General features: G+C 36.8%; 1 protein-coding gene across 6 annotated transcripts in view; it reads left to right on the top strand.

Annotated features, from left to right (window-relative positions):
• The window catches only part of LAMA2 (laminin subunit alpha 2), a 376763-nt gene that overhangs the window by 82864 nt on the left and 277999 nt on the right, over positions 1 to 15900 (top strand). For all 6 annotated transcript variants that reach the window (XM_085314063.1, XM_085314044.1, XM_085314054.1 and 3 more), the window contains exons 2-3: positions 10245 to 10415; positions 14538 to 14650. In XM_085314063.1, the coding sequence (XP_085170189.1) occupies positions 10245 to 10415; positions 14538 to 14650 (284 nt within the window). The remainder of the gene's footprint in view (positions 1 to 10244; positions 10416 to 14537; positions 14651 to 15900) is intronic.

Below are 15900 nucleotides of genomic sequence, written 5' to 3'. Positions count from 1 at the left end.
TAATAAAGGTCATGTGGCTAATTAATACAAGTAAATAACTGTGGCTAACACACTCCTTCTAAGGTATTTATCCAACCTGGATTTTGCATTTTTCAATTTCAGCCACAGTACAAACATATATTCGATAATCGGTGGAATTCTGTTCCTTTTATGCAAAGCTCACACTAATTAATGTGCCATTAATACTTAGCTTTCCAAACTTACATACGTGGTGTGTGTCCATTTTGCTAAATCTCAGAAGAAAACTGAGCTGGTGCTTTAGTTGAACTGTAAATCCTACTGGTAAATCTATTCTACTGTGCTAAGCTCTTGTGATGGCAAAAAGTTATGAGAGAAGTCTGACTTCCACATGTTTTTGTTCTTTAGTTTTTAGTGGGTGCCTGACTCAGACTGGACATATGAATACTTTTGAAAATGGGATTTCTCTTAAATCTTTGTGCTTTGGATTCAGTGGGAATTCTGCCCTGGCTGCCAGAGATGGGATTTCATCTTTAGCTGTGTTTTTCCTCTTCTATTTTGCAAAGCAGCTTTCTGTGGCAACTCTAAGAAAAAGAGAATCCATTACAAAGCTAGGAGGATGCCTACATATCTTTTATACAATATAATATTGGGGTAAGCCAGTATTAGGTTTTCACTCAGTTTCCAATCGGTAAAACTGACTGTATTTTGCTATTAAGACCAACAACATCCCTAGAGATCTTTGAATGCTGAAAGCTGTGGAGATGCAAGGTAATATTTCTAGATAGATGCCTTGTTTAGATGCCTCTGTTGTTTTGTAAGGATTATAGGAAGCTCTGTTATCAAACTTCCTTTGTAGGATTTTATACTACGTCTCTTACCTCAAAGTTAAAAATTTGGGAGGGCATGTGTAATATTCCTCAGTATGAAGAAAGAAATTTACTCAAAAATAAAAGCAAACCACCCAACACTACATTCCCTCTTCCTTTCGAAGGAAAAAGGAGAGCTATGTAATATTACTATTTGTACAATAGCTTAGAGCAACAGGCATAAATGGGGACTGAATTATTTGCTTTTCAATTTTGTTTTCCTTTGGACAAATGGGCATAGTGTCAATTTTTCCAGTCTGTGAGCTCTGTTGTGTCTGGATAGCTATTTCTTCAAATTGGTCTTATTTTCTGCTTGTATAAAACTCTTCATCTACATTGTGGCTAGAGTGCATTAAGTTACTCCCTATGGTGCACAGCTGGAAACTATTCTTCACTGCAACGTTTTGTTTTGTCCCAGTTTTTTCTCCCCACTGTGTTCCCACACACTAAGCATAGCTTAGCACTACAGCAGGCGAGTGTCTCTTTTTCTGGTGACACTTCTAAGAACATCGGAAATTGACATGTTCCCTTTTGTCTTTTTAACACAAATTCAGTGGCAAACAGCTCTGCTTGACTGCATGAACATTTCAAAGTACTCCGTAGACTAGGGTGATTGGCTTGAAAAGTTAGACATATTTAGGCAGGCTGTTTTATTTGCTTCTTTGAAGAGACTAGGGATATTTTGAGAAGAAGATTGAAGAAAATATACAATGCCAAGTATTGGTCTGTTTAGAAGAGAATGCTGGTCTTAGCAGAGCTTTCTTTGAAGGAGAAAAATATTTTCTCCATTCTAATGTTTTAATAAGACAAAAAGAAATCCTAAAGCTGGTAAAACAAAACTTGTCTTCTATCTTGGAAGTATTTTAAAAATATTATTGAAAAAGCAATAATTAAAATTTAAAGTTAACATCTTGTATATGTGTGCAGCAGGGACTGCTTCCATTTATATTAATTTTGCCCTCACTAAAATGGGACTGTGATCCTATCACAGTTTTGCTGTAATCACAATCTAGATGTTAAATAATACTGAATACAAAATTTTGTCTGCCAGTCATTATCTGTCAAGAGGAAAGGTTATAGAACATTCTTTTAGCATGTAATTGCAGTGGTCTTTCTCTTTGCATGTTCTTCTTTCCTTCCCAGTCTGCCCCACACAGTTAGACAGTACCTTCCTTTCTCCCCATGCAGAAATTGCTACTGCTGTCTTCCATCTCCTATCTCTAACCGATGTTTTCTTCTTTCTCACTCAAGGTGGCTGCTACTTCTTCCATCCAGTAACAATAGTCTACCAGAGGTTGTAATCTTGGTTTGGTTCTTCTCCTGTGATGCTAGCTTCCATTCTAGTTCTGGAGTGTCCTTCTAGTATGATATATCCTACCAATTGGTCTGGAGATATAGGATGGTGAGGTGATTGAAACAGTGTTTGCAATTCTCCATGTAAAGTTTATGTAAAAGAAGGAAAAGAAAAATATGAGTCAGCACTGGTAAATGGTAAGAAGACTCATGTAGAAAGTATTTATTTTGTTTAGATTCATATCTACCCTCAGTACCCCTCCTTTCTGTAGCTGCTCCTTGACACATTTTGGAAGTAGGTTACCCCAGCGACTATCCCCACTTCATAATGAACCTATAATCACCATTCAGCAGCTGGAGATATAGTTAATATCTTTGATTTCCCACTAGAATCTTTCTATCCTCTCTCAGCTAGGGAAATCAGCTACATCTTGTGGTGTGCTCTGCAGGTCAATCAAATAGGGCTATTTGGGAGGAGAGAGAGTGAGAGTGAGAGTGAATTCAACAGCTGACAGGCTTTATGAAAGTGTCTTGTACAAGCTATTTGGGTAGCCCATGTGCTTCTGCTGACCTCAACTATCACAATAAAGCATGTGGCAAATCTGTCTATTTGGCAGAGAAGTAGGTAATAGGGTGTGATGAAGCAGGGCAGGATGCCAGGTATCACATTGGTGGTATTTATTCCACTGATACTCATTGAGCTTTTATGAGCTAGAGGTTTGTGAGGAAATCTGAAAAGTACATAAAAGAAAACATTTGAAACTAGGTTGTTATGTTCCCTTATGCAGTGAGATGCAGAAAAACATAAAAAGAAAATGAATTAGGTAATTCTACTTTGCAGAAAATTGCAAGGAAATCACAAATCTTGGAGACTGTTCTGAGGCTCTGTAGGGTCAGTAACCATTAATGAGACCTCTGTGCATGTAAGGTAGTGTTTTGAAGTAGTACAGAGGATAATGGGCAGTGGAAAAAAATGAATGCTGGCAAAAATATTATGGTTACAATAACAACTCCACACAAAACTAAGGTTCTAGTTTGTACACCAGTTTAGGTAAACTTTGATGTTGGGCTAGAGATGCTACAAGCCATAGCTTGTAGCATCAACTACAAGTATCTATACTACAGGTATCTATAGGAACAGATACTGAGTCTATCGAGTCTTAGATACTGGAAAGGTTTAGGAGCAGTTCCTTAGGAAAGAAGGAAGAAGAGAATGAGTACAGTGATACCTCTCTGAATAAAACCCTGCAACAGGCTGTTCCTGATTTAGGGAGCTGAAAATTGAACACAAGACCTTTCATGTTTAATAGTCCCTGATGGACTCTTGTTCTGTGCATTGGTCTGATAGCTCTATAACCCATTCTTCCTTCTTGGAATAGAAACATTTTATAGCAATATATTCTAGAATTTAATTTCTATTATATTGAAAAACACTCCTATTTGTAAACAAGCAACCCCCCCCAATCAATGAAGAAAACAGCTTCTGTATAATGATTTGAATTAGAACCCCTAATATGTGGTAAAAGAGTGTCTAAATTTAGCTTGTTTTCTTCCAAGCATTGACTTGCTAAGCCCATTTATGATTTTATATACATCTATATAATTCTATACACCTCCTAGCCAGTTCTATTCCCTGTGAAAAACTCATATTAATCTCAGTGACAGTGTGAAGACTTGCTATTAATCTCTACCCTCAGAAGCTGATATCTCTTTTAGCTCTACCATCTCTTTTGGAGATGAGAAATGGAGAATTTCTTAGAGTATTTGGGTTGTAATTGTGCATATTTATGCACTAATGTAATGATATTCTACTAGCCTAGTATTTTAATTGAAATATCTGTTATAAGTCTTTCAAGGATGGTAAGAGTTAGTGTAGAGCCTATCATGTTTTCTCCATGTGTATTAATTTGCATTCCGTAATACCACATTTCATTTGCCATTTTATTGCCCAAACACACCACACTGAATTTTTCTACAACTCCTTACAGTTTGTCTTAATTTTGATTATTCTGAATAATTTATATTACCAATAAACTGTCACCTTATTTTTTATCTTCTAAGTTACCCATGTAACTGTTCAACAGAACAGGATTCAGCAAAGATCACTGGGTTATTCCAATTTTTTTTCCCATTTTCCTTTTTCTTTTTGTTGTAATTATCTCATGAGCAGTCCTTCCCTCATATGTCTTGATAGCTTAGCTCCTCTCAAGGCCATAGAGGAATCTTGTCAAAATTTGTTTGTTAATCCAAATATGTTGAATGGAGGGGATTGCCCACATCTGTGTGCTTGACAGCTCCTACAAAGATCTCCAGTATTGATAAGGTATGACTCTTATGAGGCCTCTGTAAGAAACAGCTTGACTCAGTATTTTGTACTGGTCTAAGAATCCACTACTTTTGTCTTTAAAACATTCAGATCTCCTTTGACATAGAAGCCTTTTGACCTTATCAGCCTAAAAACTGATACCATATTTACCACTTTGGTACCAAGTCCTGTTTAAGTAGTACAGTGGCAAGGGGAAACTTGAGTTTGTAGACAAAAATCACCTTTTCCTCTTGATTTATTGCCATGTAACTTCATAAATTTTTTCCTAAAACTGTTTCTATTGACTTCATATTCTATCATCTGTAGCAAGCTGAGTAGGTTTCATTTTTTGTTTGCAAACTTTATTGATCTCCCTTGCACGATATACCATTGTAAAGAATTTGATTAGTTTTTGTTTTATTTTCCTTCCATAGTTTAATCATCTGTTAACACTAAATAAACTCTCTGTCAGACCTCCACTCTCTAAAAGCTCCCTGGAATATGCTATGTGCTTATAGACACCAAGTGGAAAATGGAAGTATGAACTCATGGTTCCAACCCAGGGGTTGAAATCTGAGACAAAGCCTCTGGATTTTATTTTACTTTGCCTTTTTTTTTTTTTTTTTTTTTAGTGTAACAGAAGTCTGTTGTAAAAACAGAAATTGAACCACTAGAGCCACTCTCTAAGTACAAGTCATCTTTTCTATCAGTTTCCTCCATGTAATCGCTAGAATTTTGGCATTTTAAAAGGTAGAAATGAATGCTAATCTCTTTTTTACCAATGACAAAAAGAAGGGAAAAGGCTGGAGTAGTAGCTGGAATTTGAAAGGAGTCAAATTTCTCTGGTTGCACTTTCAGCTCACAAAATGGAGATAATGGCTTTTTGACTTGAAGGTATTTTACCCAGTCTGCACTGGAGCAAGTGACTACCAAAGTTATTTGGCAATAAAGAATGAAGAGTTGTATGTTATTAGAGCAGATGATGGTTTTTGGAAGTATTTCATAGCAAGGTGGCAGTAGAATTCAAAGTGAGATTGGTAACTAAATAAACGTTATAATTTGGCGAGAAACTGAGTTTTAAAATGCACAGGACTAGTACACTGCTTTTTAAATGTTTTTTCCACATAATAATCCTCATGCAAAATAAGTCCAAAATTCTCTAAAAAGTGAACTGTGGTGGCTCTAGCTCCCCTGTCTATTTCCTGCTGCTGTATGGTTGAATAGATGTAAACACTTAGAACAAGGTCTGAAAAAGTCTAAACAGTGTCTATTAAGATTGTGAACATTCACATTTTCATTTCAAATTCAAAGGACCTAATTAAATGATTCAAGACAACAAATGCTTTCATCTTTTGTTTTGCCTGAATCTCATGAATCTATGTTGTGAAAGTATTATATATATATATAAATTGCTAGACAGTACTATGAAAAGCATTGCTTCCTCTCTTCCATCAGTCTTGCACATCAAATGCAAATAAAAGCCAAGGCCCTGTTTTGTGCCAGAGTATGTCCCAGAGTAAAGCGTATTGCTTAGTCAGTGTCTCCACGGCTTCTTCGAAGCACTTGCTTCAGCTATAGCCTGTCTTCATTCCTCTGAGCATCTAAGAAAACCTGCAGACTGGCACAGAAAAAAATTATATAGAAAGCAGCTGATGCATCATAAGGCCCTTCTGTAATGTGCTAGAGAAGAATTTCTATAGGTTTCCAGTTCTGATTTCAGTTGTATCTCTTTTTTGCTTCTTTTGAGCAGACTAACATCACTGACATTCATGACTTCGTTCTGAGCTGTGCTGTAGAGGTTTCCAGGCTCAGTCTCAAAGCGCCTTTACTACTGCACCAGATAAGCAGCACTCCATCTAGATCAGTCATTAAGCAGATTCAGATTTCCTCTTAGGAATCAATAAATACATCACTGTGCATAGGTTTTGGGTGGTGTTTCTTGGAAATCAACATATTCCAATCAATCACAATTCAGAAAACAAACTGCATGTCAGAGGAATGCTCCTTTTAAAGAAATGTGGTCGTTTTACAACAGTTAATAGTTACATCAAGGTATTCTGAGACTTGATGGCAAAAATGGCTTCTCATAGTAGGAGACTCAAGGTAGAGGAAAGAAAATGTGAATTCTACTTCCTCTCCCAATTGAAAATAAACGTTCTCTCCCATTCTAAATACCAACCTAATGCAGAAAAGCTCCCTTTGCTTCCTCCAAGAAAAATCCAGGCCAAAACAAAGATGTTGTTTGTGCTTCTTTGAGGCATAGAGTATTCTAAAAACTTTAAATTAAACTTGCTAAAATGCCACTGCTGGCAAATTCCTCAATACCAAACCCTAGGTGCTGGGCTCAGTGTAAGAGCACTTTGGGCATCTCTTGCTCTTTGCCTGTCAGATCCACTCCTGTGACCCTGCAAGGAGTGGAACATGACACACTTCTTTTCTGTGGGACACTGGAATCACAGAAAGATTGAGGTTGGAAAGCATCTCTGGAGATCATCTAGTCCAACTCGCAATCAGGGTCACCTAGAGCAGGCTGCCTGGCACTGTGCCCAGGCTTTTGACTATCTCGAAGCATAAAGACTCCACAACCTCTCTGGGCAACCTGTTCCAGTGCTCAGTCACCCTCAAAATAAAAAAGTCTTTTCTTCAGAAAAAATACTCAGATGGGACGTCCTGTGTTTTGAGTTTGTGCCTGTTGATTCTTGTCTGATCACTTGGCATTGCTGAAGAGTCTGGTAACACCTCCTTTATACCCTGTCTTTGGATATTTGTACACATTGACAAGATCCCCTCAAAGCCTTTTGTTCTGGAGGCTGGACAGTCTCAGCTCTCTCAGCCTTTCCTCATATGAGAGATGCTCCAGTCCCTTAATCATCTTTGTGGCTGGTTGCTGTACTTAACTGCAGTAGGTACTTGGCTCCCTTGTTCTGGGGAGCCCAGAATTGGACCCAGCACTGCATGTGTAGCCTCACCAGTGCTGAGTAGAGATGAAGGACCACCTCCTTCAGTCTAGATACAGTCTTTCCAGTGAAACATCTGTCAAACATTCTCTGACCAGGTTCTTTTAGATATTCCATGCATGGAAGCGGTAAGATTTAATATCAGATTTACTTGAAGATATTTGACATTACACAGGATTTTTGATTTAGCAGAGTGATACAGCAATGTATTGAGATCGCATTACGAGTGTAAGTTACACTTAGCAAAGTATAGCAGTTGCAATACTTAGTTCAATCACAATACAAATGTGATCTGCATTACCAATCTCTATAACACTCACTCACTGTCACAGCACTGGGCGTCCCCAGTCACAAGGAGGATCCTGGCAGGAATACATGGGTTGAAACCAGCTCAAGCCCATTGCTCTCTTTGAAATTCTTTTTTTTAGCTTTTGTTAGTTTTTATACTCTGTGTTGGGCTGACCTACGTATATATATTTCACCTGTGCTGGTTTGGCTAATTCAGGGAGACATTCACACTCTTGATGAACTCGGAGAGAAACATTTCCACAACCAGTTGGTCACTCAAGTGTGATGTAGTCAGTTGAACCAATCAACTGACACAGCTGTTTATCTAGAACAACGGCCAACCTCCAAACCGCTGTGTGGGGGTATAAATTCAACTTTTCTTGCAACAGCTGTAGTCAGTTGCTGCCTATATTCTTCCCTGGGCTTCACGGGCCCACGGCCCTTGCCCAGCTCTGCTGGGCCTTCTTCCATTGTAGGAGTTTACTGGTTGGTCACAATGTGCAAGGCTGAACGGGCAACTTTTGCCCAAAGTTGTACTGTATTTAAAAGGTTACCAGAGAATGAAATTATGCTCTAACTGATAAACTTAAGTACTCTTAAATTATGTTAATGTCTTAAATTTAAAACTTAAAACTTGATACAGTATGTGTATAGACACATAAGGGTTATGTGTATACTGTTTTTATAAATTGTGAGTCTGCAGAGTTTTCCTGTGCTGTTTTTCACCCATTCCACTCGATTTTTTGAAGGATTTATTTTCCTGTTGCTGTGTACTGCAATTCATTTCGTGAAGGATCATTTTGTCCTTTTTACACTAGGTTCCCTTTGAAGAAGTAAGCTGTTCCACTCTAAACCAAATGCTAGACTCTGCTTAGGACTAAATGATTACTGGCTTTTACACTATTAACTTTACACAGCCTAAAAGGAGAACAATGAGGCTGTAAGTCATCAAAAGAAGCTGCACAGCTATTAACAGTTCATCTGTGCTGCTAATGCTTACACAGGTTTCACTGTGTGCCCCTGTTGTAGAAAGCAATAAATATCACTAGATGCTTTGAATAAAAATACAACAAGAATAATCAAAGTTTTTAAAATGCAATGAAAATAAGCTGCAATCTATAAAGGAGAAACAAGCTACAAAATCAATAAAATCTCAGCTATTGACTGACTATACAAATTGGACAAGTTAGTAACTAATTGGTTGCCGTGCTCAAGCAGTATGTTTAACATGGTTTTAAAGTGAGCATGAGAGTCACTAACTTAAAATGTCACAGGACAGCTGTGCCATGACCACCAAGCTTGGTAATTAAATGTCATACAGGTTAATTGCAGAGACAATCAGGAGATGAAGTTAAAAGGATCAAAAGGAATCAGTTGAATAGCATTGTATTAATCCATCTATGGAGGAGGAAAGGAAAGTCTTTATAAAGGAAGCTTTATAAATGCACAATTGCAAAATCAGTTTTGGTTAAAGCCTTTTTTAAAAGGTTAGAAGAATGCAATAGGGTTATAAGATGTTTGAATTGTAGAAAGGTGGGTTTGGGGCCAATGGAGATTGTCATGAAATAAATGCAAAGGTGATTCCAATCCATACCTAGGAATTCTTTTTCTCCTTTGGTTTAACCTGTAGCCATGACAAATTATGTTTTTGAGGATGCAAAACTGATTGATTTCCAATGTGAAAGGTCAATGTATACATTCAGCCCATCACATCAATCTGTCTCCATGGATAAATTTTATCACGGTGCGGAGGGAGAGTAGACCCAACTTATTGACTGTTCCTCATATAGTTTATAATCTTTATAGCTTACTGCTACATAGAACTCAGTTCAGCAGAGTACTCAGACACATGCTTAAGTGCTGTGCTGAATGAGAATTATAATACATCAAGCAGTGTATGCACCTGAAAAAAATAATAACAGTACCGCTATAAAAGATACAATGCTGTATTATATTATCCAGTTCTTGAGGAAAGGGTGGTAGGGAGCAAACCAGACACACGGATGCTATTCATGTTGCTGCATGAATTGCTCTGCTCCTCTGCTGAGAAGGGTGACTATGAAGTCCTAAATGGACAGTAATACAGGGGAAATCAAGTGATGCAGCCTCTGAAGAAAAAGCTCTTCCATGAAGATGTAAACAGAAGAGTAACAAAGAGGTGTCATAGGTAATTTGCATACAGTGATTCAATGTCCAGTTGGGCAGGCACACAAGCTAATGGTTTGGTTGTGAAAAAATATATACATGTTTTGAATGTTTCCGTACCTTACTTTCTACCCTGGCATTCTGCTGTTGTTTCAGATACAACCTGTACATACTGATTTAAATTTTAGAGGAGAATGAGGACAAAACCACAAGTATGAATGGTTTTATTCTGATGTCTAAATTCTGGATTCAAAAACAAAGTTGTTGATGCTTCTCTGTTGTTCATTACTTCCATAATTGTTGAAAACTAAGCCTTTTGCTTTAATGCCATATGGATGTTGAAAATTTCTGATTGTGCTACTGAATTCATCTTACTGTCCCTTCTGTTGTTTCTGTTTATGATCTTTTTTTTATATATTTTGTTTGCAGGCTTGTTTCCTGCAGTGCTGAACTTGGCTAGTAATGCTCTCATCACAACCAATGCTACCTGTGGAGAAAAAGGCCGGGAAATGTACTGCAAACTTGTTGAACATGTTCCTGGACAGCCTGCGAGGAACCCTCAGTGCCGTATTTGTGATCAAAGGAGTAGAGTTCCACATCGTACGTGTGCCATTTTAATTTTATTAGATTTTTTTCCTAAGGTTACAGACATTCAGGGATTTTAACATCAACTGACTGGTCATGGAGGAGAGATTAAAAAACAAAACAAAACCACAGATCATATGAAAATCTGTCTTGTTCTTTTTAAATTACGTTATGTGTGTCTTTCACTACTTTTCCAAAATCTGTTACCTGTTGATTATATGCCTCAAACTGAAGATTCTAGTTTGGAAACTTAAACTGGAGCAACTAAATTCAGATTTAGGAGTGTTAAGTATCTACAGCTGTTGTGGAATTCTCTTTGTATATGATCCCCCTGATTGAAAAGCAATTACTTTTACCTTTATACCTACATGGGGATCTTGAACATTTTGGCTAGTCTAATTAACATCTCAAATTTCAGTTTATGGCTAACTCCAGTTTTACTTTATTGTATTCTGAGATATTTTTCTTCTTAGTTTAATGTTAATTCAGTTTCACTGAATCAGCAAAAATAGATAATGGAGCACTGCATGATTTAGCTCCTTATTCTTTTATGTTAAAACTGATCTTTGCTAACGGTGCTTTTATAAAGACTAGCGACAAGCAAAATCCGTTTTCACATATGAGTATTATCTGCTGGTTCATAATGTATATTTCTAACCACTTAAGAATGGTAAGAAAGATTAGCAGTAGGAAAAGATTGTACAAGTACCTTTCAGTGAAAGATGTAAATAGCATTAACTGTGCCGTTTTTTTTTGTGTGTGTGTGTATAGACTTGCACTGCAAATAGTAGACCAGTGGATAGACACTTGATACAGCTTTTCATTGAAGATATGCAGTGTTGGAAGCAGCTTAGACTCCAAGACAGAACTTTGTTTAGCCTTGCCTTAGAAACTTCCTTCCTAGGCCATCCATCCTAGAGTTATTTTTCTCATTACAAAGCTTTTTTTCCCCCTCCTAATAGTTATTCTGTGTCTTCCTTGATGAAATTCAAGTATGTTATCTTTTGCCCTAACTTCAGTCAATACAAGGAGTAGACTATTCCCATTCTCTTTACAAAGATCTTTTACTTAGTTAAGAGCTGTTAGTAGTGCTCTGCCTAGTTTCTACCCTAAGCTATCCCAGCTTTTTCATTCTTTTCACAGGTTGTGTTTTCTAGAACTCTTAATTATGCAAATTGAATTTATATGAATTCTCTGTAGAGGTTTTAATCATTATTAAAGTTCACCTGAGCTCTTAACAGCACTGAATAGAGATGGTTTGCTTCAGAATGGAGAGATTATATTCCTGTTTATACATTCTACTTAGCTATTTCGCTTTCTTAATGATGTGACACTGTTTAGAGATGTCTAGCCAGTGCTCCATTATAATCCCCAGATGCTTTTATGCCAAATGGCTACTTATCCAGTTGTTCCCCATCCTGAATTTGGACAGCTCATTATAATTGCCTGAGTATAGACTACTTCATTTGTCTGAATTCAGCTGAAACATGTTTTTTTCCCAAGACAGTTTTCCAGATTTTGATATCTTCTTTAATTGTAGTAACCACTGCCTTCTGAGGAAAGGTCATATGATTTTATTGTAACGATATAAGCATTCAAAGATACATTACATTATAATAGTAGCTGTCATTTGGAGAAGCTTTCAGGGCTTTTCGGAAACATTTAGACCGGCAGAAACAGTGTGCAATAGATTCATTCTTCATAGATGGATTTTTAGAGGTGCATTAAGGGTTTTTTGTCAAGTTTATTTAATTCACAAAGCAAATCTGAAACAGAGCTGCATTGCTTTGTCCCTGTGTCCTGCCTATGACACTAGATAGCATAGACTCATTTATATGTATGTATGTATATATGTGTGCATGTATGCATGTATGTGTGTGTGTATATATATATGTATGTATGTATAAACACCTGACTACTTTGTATCTGTGTTTTCCCCAACTCCTACCCTCATGCAAAATTGAATCTGCCTGGCTTCAGAAAGTCTGGTCTTCCGTTGCCAGCCACATCTCATTTTAAGGTTTTGAAATGTTCATTTGGCAGAAGGAAGTGCTTTATTTAAACAGAGATGGCTCATTAATAAGAGAGACATGTAATGTAACCAGACTTTAAATGATCCCCCTGGAATGTGTGAGTCTGCTGTTCCTCCCCTTAATTACTGTAGTAGGAAATGAACACAAATTCCCTGGTTAATCACATGTGAGCCCAAATTAAAGAGTACGATTTGATGGACTCACTCTATAAGTTATCCCACTTATCATCCATCAGTGAGACTGGTCCTTGAACTGCATTTGCAATCCAGTTCTTCTTGCAAATGTTATATTATTTTCTTTTCCTTTTTAAATAGGGAAAAACATGCCAGCAATTAATCAGTGTTTTCAAATTAATTATGATTAAACTTTCATAATGGTAATTATAGTTAATTGTTAATTCATCTCCCAGCCCGCCTTCTCATGACGTATCTTTATATCAATTTCACCTGAAGAGACTTACCTCAAAATTTCCAATTAGACAGCTTCTGTCACAATCGCGGAGGCGCTCTGAGTTTGATTTGCAGGTGGTTTTTGCTAGGACTCATTGAAAGCCAAGGTTTGTAAAGATGATCAGAGCTGTGAGAATTGACAACATGTAAAGTGTGGGTGTTTTCTTTGTTACTCTCTTCAGTATAAAGATAATGCCACTAATAACAGCACTTATAGCACCAGTAAGTATTCTGACTTGCAAATGTTGGTGCCCACTCAGGCCACTGAATAATCTGATATTTAAGTAAACTTTTTGGCATTTTCAATTTTGAGGGCTGATGCCTTTCCTCTCTCCCACAAGGCACTTTAATTGTATTTTTAAATATGTTCAGACATTCTGTCTTTCCTTAATGAACTAGGACTCCTGTCCTCCATGGGTGGCTGGTGTAATAAATAACAGAGACACAAAGACTATCAATCTGGCTGGTTGAGTTAAATAATAATCAGAATAACAAGCAAATTAATCAGTTTATGAATTAATTCTTTAGAATTGTAGGACTACCTGATAGTAAAATGTATTTCAGTTTTATATAAATAAAACTTCTCATTTTAGGAATTCTACCTCTTCTTAATAAGAGAGGTAGAATTTCTTCTGCCTTTTTATATTCTCTACGCTCCTGCAAATAGAACCTGGGTCAAAGAAGCTTACTATATTTGAAATAACTTTTGGTTATTTTCCCTGTAATATACACTCTTGCTCTTGGCAATTAGGGACTTCAAAATATAGGAGACTAGATCCTCTGTATCCTTTAAAATTGAGGTTATGGTATTCTCCAGTTTATACAAGAGAAAAACAAGAATTGGCCAAAAGGAAGACCTGGAGGTTTGGCTAAATGCAGTCTAAGTAACGTAAAAAAAAATACTGTGTAAGCAAGTTACAGTATTTTACTCTAACCTTTACAATATTTTCATCTTGAAATCTGTGAAGAATTTCATGCTGTGGGTACATTTATATTCCCATTACTCTGGTTTTATTAGGGCCACTAACACAAGGTAAACATGGGCATGAAAAATAATACATCTTGGACTTTGAGCTGATGGTTTATTCCCAAGAGAACTATCTTTGTATGCATGTACATGAGTTAGATTATTTTCTAGTTATGAAATATATTCTGTAGTGATTTCTGTGTTATTTCCCTGTGTGCTTAGAAATAGCTTAGAAATTCAAGTACCCATATTACTGTAAATCTGATTTCCCTGCAAGTCAGATCTCAGGTTCCTGATTTGTTGTTTGCATTCCACCATTTAATGATTTCACAGTACTTTAAATTTTTGTTCGGAAGATCACAGGAAGTGCTCATACTATTTGATTTAGATGCCTACGTTTTCTACATAATCAGTGGAGCCTCCAAGAGTATTTAATTAGGTGTTCTGAATCACCTTTTGGATTCTAACCAAAATTAGACTGCTGACATTAAATGACTGTCTTAGTAATAGTAAGCACAAGACTGCAACCCAAGAGTAAAGGAAAAATAAATTTCCTGGTTTTTATGTTACTATGCTACCTCATTAGTTCAATAATTGTTTTTGAATCTAGATTTTAGATCTAAAACCATTTATATCTCTTAACAATTCTGAATTATGTTTATTTTATGTGTTTCTACTACTGTAACAGAACGACATCCGATAACAAATGCAATTGATGGCAAGAACACTTGGTGGCAAAGCCCTAGTATCCAGAATGGGATTGAATATCATTACGTGACCATTACATTGGACCTTAAACAGGTAGACTTCTGCTGTCTGTTTGTTTCTGCAAAGGCTTTCTTTCTTACATAATAGTTCATTTACATTATTTTCTTCAACACGCTCTATTGCTTTTGTATCATGAAGTCATGGTCAGCTTCCTCTGTAGCTTTTGGCTGTTCATATGGATAATGCTGACTGTGATCTATTCATCGTAATATAAGGTATTGAATTAAAAATAGTTTATATGCACATTTATGAAGTAACAGTTATTTTAAACGTAACATTTTCAGGATTTTTTTCATTATTGCTTCTGGTTTTACTCTTTAAAGCCAAATAAAAGATGGTTTAAAGGGAAAAATTAAAGTTTATGTTTACAATTGTTCTTTACTGTTTTAGTAACAAATTACTATACATTCCAACAATATAATCTTTAGCTCTGCTGGAAATAGGTGCACATGCACTGGGTTATTTTGAGGGAGAATCTGGAGAGTAATACGAGGAATTTGGCTAACAAGGTCCTTAAATTGCTTCTCATTACTGAAATCTCTGCTTGAGAACTGTAGTTTTACAGAATAAAATTATTTGATGCTTACAAAAATGCTAGATAAATCCAGGTGTGTAAGCAAGATTTGAAGGCTGAAGGAAAATTAGTTCTATTTTTATTATGCTAAAATAAATACAGAACAACTATCTGATACCAGAGTTATTCGTCATGCTATTAAACTTGATGATCTTGATATTCAGTTAACTAGATGATCAAGAATTATTTTCATTTTCCTCTTAAAATTGTCTCTTGCCTCTACTGATCTGCAACTTGAAAGAGGCAAAGGAGACCTAATCTGTTTTCCGGGTGTAATGAAAAAAGGGAAGGCCTCTTTTTCTGCCTTTTTAGAGAGGCAGCTTCCTTTCCACCTTCTCTTTCCTCTGTGATCTGTTCACTGAGATAGAAACTCAAGAACAATGCATCCCAGTGAGCAAGAAGTCAAGCAAATGGGGCAGGAGACCTGCATGGGTGAACAAGGGCAAAGCTCAAACAAAAGAAGGAAGTATACAGGAGGTGGAAACAGAGACAGGCCACTTGAAAGGAAAGTAGGGACGTCATCCGTGTGTGCAGGGATAGGACTAGGAAGGCCAAGGCCCATTTGAAGTTTAATCTGGCAAGTGATGTCAAGGACTGTAAGAAGGGCTTCTTTAAATACACAAGTAACAAAAGGAAGACTAGGAAAAATGTAGGCCTGCTGCTAAGTGGGGCAGGGGCCCTGATGATGAAGGACGCAGAGAAGGCACAG

Source organism: Rhea americana, unplaced genomic scaffold (genome assembly GCF_003343005.1).
Source record: "Rhea americana isolate MKP2758 unplaced genomic scaffold, rheAme1 scaffold_110, whole genome shotgun sequence".
NCBI classification, from domain to species: Eukaryota; Metazoa; Chordata; class Aves; order Rheiformes; family Rheidae; genus Rhea; species Rhea americana.
This window is presented reverse-complemented; position numbering and strand designations above follow the sequence as displayed.